This window comes from Pleurodeles waltl, chromosome 5 (genome assembly GCF_031143425.1).
Source record: "Pleurodeles waltl isolate 20211129_DDA chromosome 5, aPleWal1.hap1.20221129, whole genome shotgun sequence".
NCBI lineage: Eukaryota > Metazoa > Chordata > Amphibia > Caudata > Salamandridae > Pleurodeles > Pleurodeles waltl.
In genome coordinates, this window is record NC_090444.1 from 1,369,321,089 (window position 1) to 1,369,336,342 (window position 15,254).

A 15,254-nucleotide genomic window follows, 5' to 3' on the forward strand; every position below is an offset into this window, starting at 1 on the left:
TGTCTGTTACTTGGAAGAATATTGTGATACGTTTTGCTGCTGCTGACGTCTTCCTCAATTGCTCCTAGAATGCAACTGCTGTTGTTGATGTTGATGATCTTATGACTGAGGACAGAAGGCCCATTGAGGGGACAAAACCCTCTGTCTGGAATAAAATGTGTAGTCCTTATGACAGAATTTTTTTTCTTCTAAACCCACTGCTTTCAGGGTTTCTGCCTCTTTCATTCTCTCCAATTCTTAGTCAGTGTGGGACCCCAAAAAGGAGTGGCCTAGTGAAAGAATGGTTCATTATATACAACTGAGAATCTGGTTTTAGGGAAGTTAGTCTTAACCAAGACAACCTGAAAAGAGATACCACTGTAGAATTGTGTTATGATCAATCTGCTTCATCTATAGATGCACTGATAGACTGATTTCAGAAAGTTTGACCCTCGAACAATTTCCATGTAGTCTTGCCTTCTGTTTTTGGTAGATCATCTGCAAACGCAGTACGAGATTCTCATAGTGCTCTATCATATCTTGCTAACAGAGCAACAAGTCCTTAAGTCACAGCTGCAGAGTTACTTCATCCTTCTCTTGCTCTAGTTTTCAGGAGGAACTGAAGTCTCTGGAGCCAAATGATGCTTCTTTCTTACAGCAGAGACTATTACTGAATCTGGTGTGGGATCTTGTCTCGGAAAAATAGGATCTTGATTGGAGGCTTTGTATTTTTTGAGAAGTCGAGGTGTTGCACCTTTAACAGTAGCTGGTGTAAGGAGTTGCTCTTTTGAGAGTTCTGCAAATCTGGTTGCCAGAGGAAAATTAGGGTTGGGGTGAAGTTCTTGGTTGTAAAGTCTCCATTCTCGTCAAAATTGCTGTTTGAGGTATTTATAGAGGTAAGTTTAGTGGCACCTCTGACTAGTATGTCTTGAAAAGTAAGATTGTCATCTAAAGGAGGTGATCTAAGTAGTGACGGAGCTGAAGAGGTAGGAATTTATATGCAATAAGGCAGTAGACTAAGACCTAGTTGGTGAAGATCTTTTTCTTCTTTTTGGAGTCAACTGTTTTGGAGGAGCTGGAGCTGGTTGCAGAGAACCATCAGTTTCTGGCGAAACTATTGCTATTGCTGCTGTTCTTGATTCTGGCTCCAGTGATTGTGTAGAAGGACTTATTAGAGTAATAGGTATGGAAGGCAAGTCTAGAAGAGCAAGATGTTTCTGAACAGTATCCTCTTGTGGTATTATTCAAGCCGATTGTTTTATCTTCTAGTTGAGGACCATTAGAAGCAGCTGAGAATATAGAGACTTCTGAAAGTCTCAACATAAATCCTCTTGATGTTGAATATCTTGGCAGCAATCTCGACATTGCCATTAGTGAAGATGATCTTCTCAACATTGACTGATGACGTGTCATGTTGAGTACTCCACCATCAAAAGCCTTGCCGTTGACTGTTGTGGAGTAGGATGTTGAAGGTGGATTTTTACATTACCTCTGGGGTAAGCCTCAACAGCAAGCAAGTCGGTACCGATGTCAGTCTCAACGTTGACCGATGTTAGAGGGTCGCGAGAACGCCAAAACTGATGGTAGCAATGTTTTTTAGGCTTCCTCTCTTCAGATCTTCCTCAGTCCTTTTATTATCTGCTTTTACTTCCAACGATCCTAGAGCAAGGTTCTAAAGCTTTCCTCACGATATTTAGGGGCTGAGTTACAATGTTTTGAAAAAAAAAAAAAATTTTTACTGAGTGGGAGGCAGGAAGTCAACACACACTGAATGTGGGTATGAAGCATTTACTACCCCCTCCCCCCCCCCCCCCCCACCACACACAAAATGTGTTAAACAAAGTGTAGGCATTTTCATGGAAATAATGACCACTTTGGATGTAAAATTCAGTGAAAAACATATGAGTGTCAAATAAAGCAATAAAGTTATCTTTTTGTGACAAAAAGTTCAGAAAAAAAATGGGTAAAGAAACCTGCAGAGTGTTCTGAGATCCTCTCAGCATCAACCTGAAAATAGAACCAAGGCTGTGAGGCAAACTGCTAGTGTATGCTGGGAAAAAAAGCTGCAGGCTCCTTATAGTAACTGTATACTGTTTCCTTGCAGGCCTTGAACTCTTGACCTGGCAGGGCTTATTTTCCTTCATTTTTCTCACTTTGTATGTGCCTAATAGGCAGTTTAGGATTACATTCAATATTGTCCATTTTTGTCAGATGCTGCAACGTGGTCACTTAAGTGTCATTTTATGGTTTAGGAAAACAAATAAAATCGGTAAAAGCAAGCCAGTAATTTTTTATTTTTTTATTTAAATGGAGGTAACACCATTTGTTATGGAAATTTAAGTTACTAACTCCATCTACAGATTCACTTTAAATTACTGAAGAGAAAAGGTTCCGGGATGCCCGAAAATGCAGGAGAATCTTCTAGGTTTATGACTATTAGTGAGAACCCTACAATGCAGAACTGAGAATTCCATTAGCCTTCTACTAACATATGATTTTTCCCATGAACAACAGTGTTCCTCTAACGTGAATAATGACACCTCATGCTTTACCACAAGGCACTTAGACCTAAGCCTGTGCTGCCAGTGAATGCCAATAAAGTGTGACAACGCCTGCTTTTGATGCTCAAGTGAATTTAGTGCAGGTGTCAGGACGAGTGAGGCAGTGCGGAGGAGAATGTGAAGGGAAAATGTGCAAGGGAGGAAAAAGTGTGAAGAAGAAAATTAGGAAGTTTGTTTCAGATGGATTGACGGAGTTTGTAAGGGAGGAAGAGGGACATAGAATTAGTGTATGGGAGACCCCAGAGAAGAGCGAAGGTGCAAGGGAAGGAATGTTGTTTCTGTGCGGGAGTGCATGTGCAAGGGAGAAAGTAACAGTGCAGGGGAGAGTGCTGATTAAGTTTGGGAAGAGTGGGAGAATAAGAGGGGAGAACATAGGTAGAAAGAAGAGCGCATGGGGAGATAAAAGAGGAGTATGGTGAAGTAGAACAAGTTATTTACCTTCTGTAATGCCTTATCTGATAGAGACAATATCTAATTGCAGATTCCTTACCTCTGAATTTTTCCTAGCCATCAGACTGGATCCGGATATTTTTATTATCAGTACGGCTGCATGCCATTAGGTCGCGTCGATCGGCTCCACATAAGTCATTGTCCGCGCCAGATAGGTCATCAGTTTCTGTATAGGTGCCACTGTGGTGCGCCGACGTCCGATTCTTTTCACGCCATAGGCACACAGCCATAAAGAAAGTGATCACTGGTGTGTCAAAACTAGGGCCCTGAAAGGAGGTTCTTGTCCCTAGAAATCAATTCGCCGAGCAGGGAGGATGAGTGGGTCAGTAAGGAATCTGCAACTAGATATTGTGTCTACCAGATAAGCCTGTTCATCTAATAGAGAATTCCAGTTTCAGATTTCTTACCATTGAATAGATAACCAAGCAATACCATCCCCGGATGTGGGTCTGTGAACCAACTTTACATTAGAAAGTACTACAGGGCCAAACATGCAAAGTGCCCGACCCCTACGGACATGACTGTCCAGGCAGTAGTGTTTGGTAAACATGTGCAGAGATGCCAGCGGTGTCACCTGACAGATGTCAAGGACTGGAACTCTGTGTGCTAACGCAGTGGTCACAACTTTAGCTCTGGTAGAATAAGCACACATACCCTTCAGGGGTTGCGTCTTGGCCAGTGCGTAGCGGATCTTGAAGTATGACCCATCTGGAAGTGGTCCACTTCTGACTGACCTTTCTTTGCACCCACATAACCGACAAAAAGTTAATCATCCACCCAGAACTCTTTTGTACGATCAAAGTAGAACGCCTATGCCCTTTCTGGGTCCAGACAGTGGAGTCTAACCTCTTCCTTAATAGGATGTGGGGGTGAGTAAAAAAAAGACAAGGTTATGGGCTGGCCTACATGAAAGGACGTAACCACTTTTAGCACAAAGGAAGGCCTAGTGCAAAGCACCATTTTGTCAGGCTAGATGGAAAGGTAGGGTGGCTTGATGACAATGCATGCAGCTCACTCACTCTGTGGGCAGATGTAATGGCCACATGGAAGGCTGTTTTCAAAGTGAGAAGCCCGAAAGGACAATTGTGGAGGGGCTTGAAAGGAGCGCACATCAGAAATATAAAAAACGAATTCTGATCCCATTGGAACATAACGAATGGGAATGGATTAAAATGATGTGTAAGAGATTTGTGGAACCTATATACAATATAAAAAGCAGGCTGACCAGGCAACCTAAACAAATTAGAAATAGCACACAACCTTTAAGAGTGCCCATACCAGAACCCTGCTTGGCCAGAGAAAGGATAAACAACCAGACTTCAGAGCAGGGATAGAAAATAGGTCAAAAGACTGGTCTGTGCACCATGCGACAAATTTCTTCCGACAGGTGTTCACCATTTTGGTGGAGGAATGCCTGGCTGCCAAGATTACATCACAGACTTTGGGAGGAAAGTAAAAAGCTGTCAACTATCACCGCTCAATCTTCATGCAAGAAGCCAGAGAGTGGAAAAGTTCAGGTGCCTGGCCCTCTCCAGGTGCTGCGACAGAAGATCCTCCTGGAGGGGCAGTCGTATCGGAGGATCGATGGACATGCTCAGCAGCCCGGGATACTAGACTCTCCGTGCCTAGTTTGGAGCAGCAAGGATTACTTAGGCCTGGTCATTCTTGATCTTTTTGAGAACTCAGAGCAGAAGGGGAATGGGCAGAGAGACGTAGAGGAGACCAGAGTTCCACTCAAGACTAAAAGCATCTCTGAATGCAGCCATGGAAACACCCTTGCACAAAATTGCTGATATCCTGCATTCTCTGCGGAGTCAAACAGATCTAACCAAGGCTCCCCCCACTGCTGAAAAAAAGACCATGTGGCATCTCCAGATGGAGCCGCCATTCGTGATCCGCCAGACATTTTCAGCTGAGTTCATCCACTCTGGCATATAGAGATCCCGCCCGATGTTGATTCACCAGGGATATGCCCTGCTCTTCCAGCCACAACCAGAAGCACAAAGCCTCTTGGCAAAGGGTTCACAATCCCACCCTGGTTGTTGCAGTAACACAAGGCGGTGGTGCTGTCCCGTGAACACCTGCAACCTCTTTCCTTTGATAGAGATAAGGAAATGCTTTAAATGATACCGGATCATGCAGCGCTCCAACAGGTTGATGTCGAGTCTGGATTTCAACAGAGACAAGATGTCTCTGATCTCCACCTCTCCCAGATAGCCACCCCATTCCAAGAGTGACGCATCCGTCGCTATCTTCAGATCTAGTTGGTGAAGTGAGACAGATCCTCCTCTGACCCAATCGTGATTCGTTAACCACCACTGCAGATCTTTCGCAGTTCCCTCCGAGATCTGGACCTTGTCGGAGAGATTCCTCTGATGCTGCACCCACTGGAACTTCAAGTTCCACTGCAGGTCCCCCATATGTAATTTGGCATGTGTTACCAGAAGGATGCACGAGGGCATGCAGCATCAGTCATTCTCTCCGAAATCAAGGACAGAGGCTGGAACATCGGTGTCATAGTCTGAATATCCAGGACTAGCAGCTCAGGGTGATAAACCCAAAACTGCAGAGGCCAGAAAAACTCAGATGAAAGGGAGCCTGGTACACTTACAGTAACCTCAGGGAATGCAAGAGGTCTTCTGTTTGGTAGTGGGAGACGACAGCCTGGGGCGAGTGGCCTTCATCAGTGACTCGTCAAGACAGTGACAGACTGAAACCCCTGATCTTCGCAGATGAGCTACAACCACCGCCATCACTGTGGTGACCACCAGAGGGATGCTGGTGAGGCCAAAGTGGAGCACAGTGAACTGAAAATGTTGTGGCCTACCGTGAACCACAAGTAACATCTGTGGTCCGGCAGGACAGGGATATAGAAATAAGTGTCCCGCAAGTCCAATACTACCATCCGTTTTCCTGGGTCCAAGGCAGATAGAACCGAGGCCAGAGTGAGCATCTTGAACTTCTTTTTGAGGAAGAGACTGTGGGATCGAAGATCTAGGGCAGGGCGGAGATCCTTGTCCTTTTTAGGGACCGGAAATCAGCAGGAATAGCAACCACAACCTACTTTTGGAATGGGACCCACTCTCTAGCTCCCTTGGCCAAGAGAGACAAATTCCTCACGGAGAAGGGAAAAGTGATTCTTCGTTATGGCGGGATGAAGGGGTAGTCTCAAAGAGGAGCTAGTAGCCCCTATGGACTAGCTGCAAAACCCACCTTCCTCAATTGATTGATTGCCAGCGGAGCAAGAATGATGAATCCTGCCGCAAACTGGGCCCTGGTGGGGGGAGAGTCAGACTAGGAAGGTTTAGAGGCAGCTACAGAAGGTGGGGATGAGGAGCGGTGGACTGTGCAGATCGGTGGCCAGCAGGTCTATGCAGTCAGTGGATCCTACACCACCGGCCACGCAGAGGTTAGGCAGCATGGCAGCTGGCCGAGAATGGACAGTTGGAGGCCCCTTTCGTAGCCATGAATGGGGCAAAAGGCAGACTGGGAGTGACGTGGGGCTGCCGCGAGGCCCAAGGACCTTGCCATAGCCAGATAATCCTTGAAGCACTTAAGCATCGAAGAGAGAACGAAGAGACAGGCCCGATCAAAGGGCATGTCCATCAAGGAAGCTTGGACAGCCCCTGAAAAGCCAGACTTCGTCAGCCAGGCTTGGCGCCTCAGGACTACTGTTGATGAAACTACTCTGTCTAGTGAGTGGGTCGTGTCCAGTCCGCAACTGTTTGCGAACTTCGCTGCGTCGCTCCTATCCTCAACAGCCCGAGAAAGTACAGTCCGGCCTGTAGAAAAGTGACTCTTTTTGGCATGGTTACCCCCGCTTTTTGCCGGTTTATCAGTGTACTTAGATTGTTTTAACTGAGATCCTGCTAACCAGGGCCCCAGTGATTGGGCTGTCTTCTAAATTTGGTTGCTTTGGTACCCTTTACACCCCACAACTAGCATACTGGTGTACTCCTGAAAGTCCCTAGTATATGGTACATAGGTACCCAGAGCATTGGTACACCAGGGGTCCCCCAGGGACCAGGGGTCACGCAGACATTGGAACCTGCATCCTCGGTCACACAGAGGCTGGGCAGCATGTGCGGCATGATGGCTGGAGGGAAATGGATGTAGTTGGGCACCCCTTTTGGTGTCACAAAGGGAACAAAAAGTGAACTTAGGGGGACGAGGAGCATCTTCGAGGCCAAAGGGACCAATCAGTTACCCAGAACTCCTTAAAGCACAGAGTCCACTTGGTCACCGAAGAGACAGGTGCCATCGAAGGACATGTCCATAAGCAATTGCTGGACATCCTCCAAAAAACAAGACATCCTCAACCAAGCGTGGCGCTGAAGGGCCATTGCCGACGCAACCTATCTGCCCAGGGAGTCAGTCCACATCAAATCGTGAACTTGGCTGCGTCTCTCCCATCAGCAACAGACTGGGAGAGAATGGCCTGGGCTTCCTCCAGGACCTGTGGCTGTACCTGCACAACTGTATCCCATAAAGTATGTGTGCAATGCCCCAAAAGGCAGGAGGTGTTCACAGGCTGCAATGCCAGACTGGAGGAAGAGAACATTTTCTTCCCAAGTTGGTCCAGTCTTTGATTCCCTGTCCGTGTGTGCGAAGAAGTATGCGCCAGAAGAGGAAGAAGCCTGAAAGACTAAGCTCTCAGGCGTAGGGTGTTGTATCAGGAATTCTGGGTCGTTAGGTGCAGGCCTACGGTGGCGGGAAATTGTCCTGTTGACAGGAGCCTCTGTGCTGGGTTTAGACCATGTCCCCAGCAGGACATAAGTGAGGGCCCCATTGAAAGGCAATAGGGGTTCATAGGTGGAAGCCCCGGGCTGAAGCACCTCTGTCAGGTGGTTAGTCCTGAGCACCACTGAATGCAGCTCGAGGCCCAGGATCTGGCTCACTCTTCGCACCACCATCGAGTAGGAGGCTACCTCCTCCGTAGCCATGGTAGATGGAGAAAACATGCCAGAGTCAGTGAAGGTGTCCAACCTACTGGATTCACGCAATTCTTGAGTCCAGTCTTTATAAGGATCTTTAAGTTGGTATTCTAGAGGGTCCAGCAACCCGTCCATACCCTCACCTTATCCATCGGTATAAGTGTCAGGATCCAACCTGGGGAGAAATGTCCCAGTTGAAGTAGGAATTGGCTTCGGGCGACATCGTTCCTGCTCCATATGGGAGTCAAGAATAAGTATGGGATCGACGGCGATTATGAGCCCAACCGACATCGGGAGCATTAACTTCTGCACTGGAGCCAGGGAAGGTTGAAAAGGCACAACCGGCATCGGCTCGGATTTGGAAAGGGATCCTGCCGTGCTCTCCAGAGCAGAGGTTGAAGCGCTGGTGTGGAACCTGAGGGGGGGTCCCGACCAACCCTACTGGGCCTGAGGGCATCACAAGAGGGCCAGTCTGCCCAAATTTGATGCGCATGGCCTCATAAAACTCCCTGAGTTGGGCAGGAGTGGCTCTGGCTCCCAGAAACTCAGGGAGGCGTGGAGCCGACCCAGAAGCAGGCTCTGAGGATGGAGGCCTAGAAGGAGGAGGCTCCTCCCGTGTCTCAACAGCCAAGTGATGTAGTGAAGTCAAAGAACGCTTCTTCTTCTTTGACTTTCTTGTGGCCCGAATGTCCAGATGACTTGGAGTAGGACGAGTGATGGCTCTGCGAACGGTCCCGTGACCTTCCTCTCGGGCAAGACAGCAGCGTGGAGTGTACCACCAGGCCACCATCAGCTTTAGAAACCACTCTCTCAAGGCTTTCAGGTTCATGGCCTGGCAGTCAGAGCACAACTCTGGGTCGTTGTCGAGCTCCAGCCACCACAAGCACACACGGTGCAGATCCATTACCGGCTACATGCGGTGACAGGAGTCATACGCCTTGAATCCGGTCTATTGGAAAGACATTTCAACGCTCCAAGAATTTAAAAAAGTTAAATAAAAGGGTCGAAAAGGTCAGTCAAAAAGTGACGGAGGATAGCTCTTCTCTGGGTAACACAGAGGCTGGCGTGGAAAGAAAAGAAGTGACTTCAGTGCACCAGGCTAACTCCTATATACGACTGCGACATCATCAAGGCGACCATAATGCCAGCAGCGGACGCAGAGTCGACCAACATCACCAGATGGCACGCAAGGGTACAGCTTGAAGAAAAATCTCCGGACCCAGTCTGACCCTTGGGGGAAATTCTAAGGTAAGGAATCTGCAACTAGAAGTCTCTATCAGATGCTAGGAATTCAATCAGGAAACCAACTACTATCCAAACCCCCCAGATATCAATTACTAAAATAAGAGGAACCCATAGATGCACCACTGAGTACAATGGGAGGGATTTTTGTTTTGGTGACAACTTTTTCTTCTTGGGTTTGAGATGTATTCTGGTGACTGGAAAGCCATCATGTGTGGCTACAGGTCCTTGAGAAGACCAGGCTGTCACTGACAGAGGACCAAATATCACATTTGTGATTTTTGTATTATTTTTATCTGGCATGTCAATCACATTGACTGGAAGTTCGAAGACTGGAAATACTACACAACAAGTCTAAGTTCCAAGTAGACATGAGTGCATATAAACAATTAGGTTCTACTTCTTCTCAGGAATGGTCTCCCCTTCTACCCTGAAACTACTGAGGATGAATGAACTTTCAGAAAGGAAATGAAGACCGTTATTTCTTGTAAAACCCATCCAGTTGATAACTACCTAGGTGATCACTACTATCTCCAATACATGCTCATTATCATCATTGCTATATTGTACCCTCTTTGGCAACTTCACACAATAGGCATTTTAATAACAATTTTCCCTAGGATGCCCACACTTCTGTGACGTAGGAGGAGGAAGACCAGTTGCACCGCAACATAAGACGGAGCCAGAAAAATGTTCAAGTTTGGTTAACTTCTAGCTGTATTCAAAGCATTATAAAAACAGAAGTTTCAGAAAACGCCTAATTTCAGCCAGCATGTACTGCTCAATCACAAAGTTCTGCATGCACTAAAATTTCCAACTAGTGTAGAAGTGAGCCTTCAATAAAGACTAAGTAGGAGGCCTAGAATAATTAATGTGATCAAAGACGTACACATGCTAGGTGATTATTGCATGAATGTTTTAGGTTATTTCTTTAGCAAACCATAGGATTTCGAACATAAAGGCGGTTTAAAAAGTCAAGTTTCAGCACTCAAACAATTTTTTGAATGAAAATTCACACAAAAAAGTGTCAGATTTATCTGTGCATTGTGAACACTGACATGTGAAATGACCAAGAGAAAGGACAACTATATGTAGGAAGCTTGCTCTATGTGTGGTATGTAAATGCCATGAAAAAGGTCCAGAGGTTACCCAGTGAGTGGACAAGGCTTGTTATGTAATCCTAAAGTGCTGTATTCAGGGGTAGTGTGGTCGAGTAGCCTAGGCATAGCACAGAGGAGTGCAAGGCAAATACACACAATAGTCAATAATTGAGACGCAAAACTCAAAAGGGAGATCCACACCTATTTATGAAAATAGCAAGTATCTTTATATATGTTTAGGCTTCAGAGAAAAATCGTTTAGGTAAGTACATTTAAAAGAAGAATTCTTTTCACTTTAGAAAGTGAGCACAGTGCAATTTCAGGGTTCTGCAATGTTATGCTATGGGAGGAAAAACAAGTTCCACAAACAGGTAGAGTACACAGACTAACAAGACCAACCTCCAGGAGTTAAGGTGAGCAGTGGGCAAAGACCAAGGCAGCACCAGCAGTACATCCCTCAGCGGCTCGGGGGCAGCAGGGTGCAGAGTGCAAAACAGAGTCAGGTGCCCAATGCGTTCCAATGGAGATCGGTCACTGTGAAAAGAGCTGTAGGCTCTGCTCAGGAGGCCAGTAAGGTTGAAACAGCGGGCTCAGACCTCATGTTTCTCACGCACAGGTAGGCACCTTTGGTCCTCTTCTCCACAGCTTAGGGGCGACGGGTGCAGAGGTGTTCCTAGGTGTCAGGTTTTCCTTACCGGAGCGATTGCTGTAGAGGGGGGCTGCGTGCAGAGACTGCAGGCGTCGTAGGTGAGTCAAGGAGGGGTGAATCCACGATGGACTCAGATTCTGGAGAGCTGGGGAACATTATTGGCACCAGAGGTCCACTTCAACTCTGGTCGGAGACGGCGGGTGCAGTGGTGACTTCAGGTGTCGGGTTTCGGCAGTTCCAGGGGCTTCAGATCCCCTTCTTTGGGGTTTGCTGGGGAACAGGTCTGCTGTTCACAGGAAGTCTGGAGGCTTTTTCGAAGGCAGGCAATCTTCCCAGGTTTCTGGAGAGACAGCTGCAGGACGAGTAGCCTTTCAGCGAGGGATGCAGACAGGCCAGCTGGGTTGGTACCAGGTCACCTTCTTCTTTTCTCAGCTTCTACTTTTGTGGCTCTGCAAGGTCCTTGGTCTTTTTAGGTTGTCGGAATCTCCTTCTCCGGTGCTAGGGGCTCCCACCCCCAAATACTTAATTTAGGGTTGTTAGGGGTGTGTAGCGTAGTAGCCAATGGAGTACTGACCCATAGTGGTTACTATGCCTCCTACAGGACCACTTCCTGCGGGAAGTGGGCTTAAACCTGTCCCAGAATTCTTAAGTGTGCAATCAAAAAGAAGGCTACTCCTGAAAAATCAGGGCCACCTCGCAGTAGCCTACCTTAAGGATGATACTAGCGTGGGAGACGCCTACCTGACTAGCTCATTTACCTGCCTGTCCAGGTCCAAAGTGGACTCTGGACAGGGGAGGGGTAGTTTCCTCTCCTGTGAAGGTAGCAGGATTCACATTTCAAAAGCAATAGCCCTTTGAGGCTTGCTGTCAATCAGAAAGTCATCCTGTGAAGGGAATGTTACACCCTCTTTCTTGACAGGCTTTTATTCTGGGCCTCCTGAGAGCAGAAGGATCTCAACCTAGGGGGCCAGAACACCATCTTAGGTGGCAGGATTATAGAAACCAGTCAGTAAGCACGCCAGAGGCAGGTAGGTTTTCTAGGGGCACCTCTAAGTTGCACTCTGGGTGCATGTACTAGTAAATCAAACACTGGCATCAGTGTTGGTTCACCAATATGAGATGTTTGGTATCAAACATCCTTAGCTTCAGTGAAGCCATCATGTAGCTGGAGAACTCGTATTGACCAGTGTCCAGCCCATGAATTTAAAATGGCTTCCCTGGTCACTTATTATATCTAAGAATTGACAAAGACATAGCAGGGGCTTTTGTGGTCTTGCAGACATGCCCTCACATGTAATACAACACACCCTGCCTTAGGGCTGTAAGCCTGCTGTAGGGGTGACTTGCATATATTGGATGCAGTGTTAGCGGACATTGCACACAGGCTGAGTGCCATGTCATGTTTTCACTTTGGTCTGCACCAAGACATGCAGCCTGCAGTGGCCGTCTGTCATGTGCTTGGTGAGGGGTCTCTTAGGGTGGCACAATTTCTGCCGCAGCCCTTATGGACCCTCTTTAGCATCTGAGGCCCAAGATAACAGAGGTACCCTTTACTGGGGACTTACAGAGGGTGCTAAAGGATTTGCCAGTTGGGGAAACAATTGTACAGTTTAGGCAAAGATCTGGCACGGAGGACCGGGTTAGCAGGAACCCAGTGCACTTTGAGTCGAAATTACACCAGAAACCAGGCAACAAGTGGGGGGATAACAATGTCAAAAAGAAGTACTTGCCTACAATATATATCTATAAATACACACACACACATATATATATAAATGCATACATGCACAAATATATACATATATATCCAAATAAGTATTTATATAGATATAGGTATAAATAGATAGATTTAGGATATTGGTGTAAAATAGATCTAAAGCTAGAGTGCTTATATTAATATAAAGAGGAAATGTACAAACCCCATATATATTTGCAAATGTAAATCTGATTGAATTATGTTTAATTGCAAAGAACAAATACATACCTTCACACTGCCCAAATTGTAGGATTCATCTTCTCCACCTAATTTTGACACAGTAAACATAGGCACTGTAGCAGTGATGCTTGGTGTCCCAAATGATTGCCTCAAAAATAAAGAAATGCAAACATTAATAAACTGAAAGACATGAAGGTTCACAGACCTTATAATGCACTCTTAGTCACTGAAAATAGTACAATTCAAACATGTTTATGTAAGGGTAAGGTAAGTGATAGTAAGTATATCAGGAATTAACAGGATGGTCAGTATGGGTGGCACCAGGGCCACTTATCTCAAACTGGGAAGCACCAGGATACGAGGCACAAGGCAGGACACCACCAGTCAGAAGCTGAAATGAGTGGTACAGGTAGGAATACAATAAGGTGTATGTAGGAAAATACACTTTTTTTTGGCATGGTTAACCCCACTTTTTGCCAATCAGTATGCTTAGACTGTTTTTAGGGGGATCCTGCTAACGAGGACCCCAGTGACTGTGCGCTCCCTCTAAATGTGGTTCCCTAGGACTTTGCACACCCTACAATTTGCATACTGGTGCCCCCATGTAAGTCCCTAGTATAAGGTACTTGGGTATCCAGGGCATTGGGGCACCAGAGATTCCACCACGGGCTGCAGTATGTATTATGCCATCCATGGGAGCCCGATGCAAAATGGGTCTGCAGGCCTGCCATTGCAGCCTGTGTGAAAAGGTGCAAGCATCCTTTCACAACAGGTCACTGCACAAGGTCACTGCACAAGGTCACTAAGGCATCCCTATGGTAGACCCTCCTGGCCTAGTTGGCAGGGTGCAGGTACCTGTGTGAGGGCACCCCTGCACTAGCAGAGGTCCCCCTACGAACTCCAATTCCACTGTACTGGAGTTTGTAAGTGCGGGGAAGCCATTTTACACGTGCACTGGACATAGGTCCTGTGTCCAGATACATAATACTAACTCCGAACCTGGGCATGTTTGTTATTAAATATTTCAGAATCATGCCCCAATATTGTTGCCAGTATTGGTTGTAGGATTCCATGCACTCTGGGGGCTTCTTAGAGAACCCCCAGCATTGCTCCTACCAATCTTCTGGGGTTTTCTGGGCAGCCCACGCTGCTGTCACCCCACAGACAGGGTTCTGCCCTCCTGCTGTTTGACCAGCTCAAGCATGGGAAGGCACAACAAAGGATTTCCTGTGGGAGAGGGAGGCAAAACCCTCTCTCCTTGGAAATAGGGGATACATGGCTTAGGAGGGATAGCCTCCCCAAGCCACCTGTATGCTTTGAAGGGCACATTTGGAGCCCTCCTAGAATAAACCGGTTTGAACCAGTCCAGGGACACCCGGTCCCTGCTCTGGCACAAAACTGGACAAAGGAAAAGAGAGTGACAACTCCCCTGTCCATCACCACCCCAGGGGTGGTGCCCAGAGATCCTCCAGGTGGCCACTTGATTATGCCATCTTGAATCCAAGATGGGCAGAGGTGCCAGTGTGCATCCGAGTGGCCAGGTCAGGCAGGTGACGTCACAGCCCGCTCCTGATAGGTGGTCACCTTGCTAGGTGACCAATCCCCCTTTCTGGGCTATTCAGGGTCTCCCTCTTGGGTGGGTCATCAGATTCGACATGCAAGATTCCACCAGGACTCATCTGCATTGTTTACTTCATCTTCTTCTGGCCACTGTAACCACAACAGGACTCTTCAGAAACCGACAATCTGCAACTCCAGCGACGACTCCGCTTTGCAACATTGTTTATCCGGCTCCTTCCAGCTACTGCAACATTTCCCCAGCTGTGCATCCTCGGAGGTCGACGAGACTCCAGCCTGCACCAAGAAGTAAGAAGGAATCTCCCTTGGAGTCTGCAGGCATCAACTGCAACTACGACCGGCTGTGTGGATCTACTTTCCTCCGGACCTGCATGGATCCTTCATCACAGGTGGTGGTCTGGAGTGGTCCCTTTGGTCCTCTCTGCCAGTTGTCCAACTTGGGAGACTATAAGCTCTTGCCTCTTCTTGCAGGACAGTACCCTGTGCACAGAGACTCTTTCAGCTACCAAGGCTTGTTTGCTCCTGCTCCAAGGAATTGTCAGGCTTTGTGTAGCCCCAGACTCCACCATTTCTTCCTGCCAAGCACAGTCTTCTCTCTGCTGCTCCAGTGACGTGGAACTCCTCTTCAGGTGTGCTGAGTGGGCATTACTGCGACTTGCTATGTCTGCTGCCAGTGAGTTGCCTGTGGGGGCTGCAGCCTCTTATGGTGAGTATGCCGATTGCTGTGGGCCACCCCAGACTCCCCCTCCTTGGGTCATGTCCCCTGGGCCTTGCTGGTCCTCTCCAGCCTTGCAAAAATTCTTTTTGTACTTCTGCATTTGCTAA

General features: G+C 47.2%; 1 protein-coding gene across 1 annotated transcript in view; it reads right to left on the bottom strand.

The window, feature by feature from the left end:
• Nucleotides 1-15,254, bottom strand: part of TTK (TTK protein kinase) — a 338,680-nt gene that overhangs the window by 205,645 nt on the left and 117,781 nt on the right. The window contains exon 9 of the mRNA XM_069235624.1: nt 12,900-12,999. Coding sequence (XP_069091725.1) covers nt 12,900-12,999 — 100 coding nt within the window. The remainder of the gene's footprint in view (nt 1-12,899; nt 13,000-15,254) is intronic.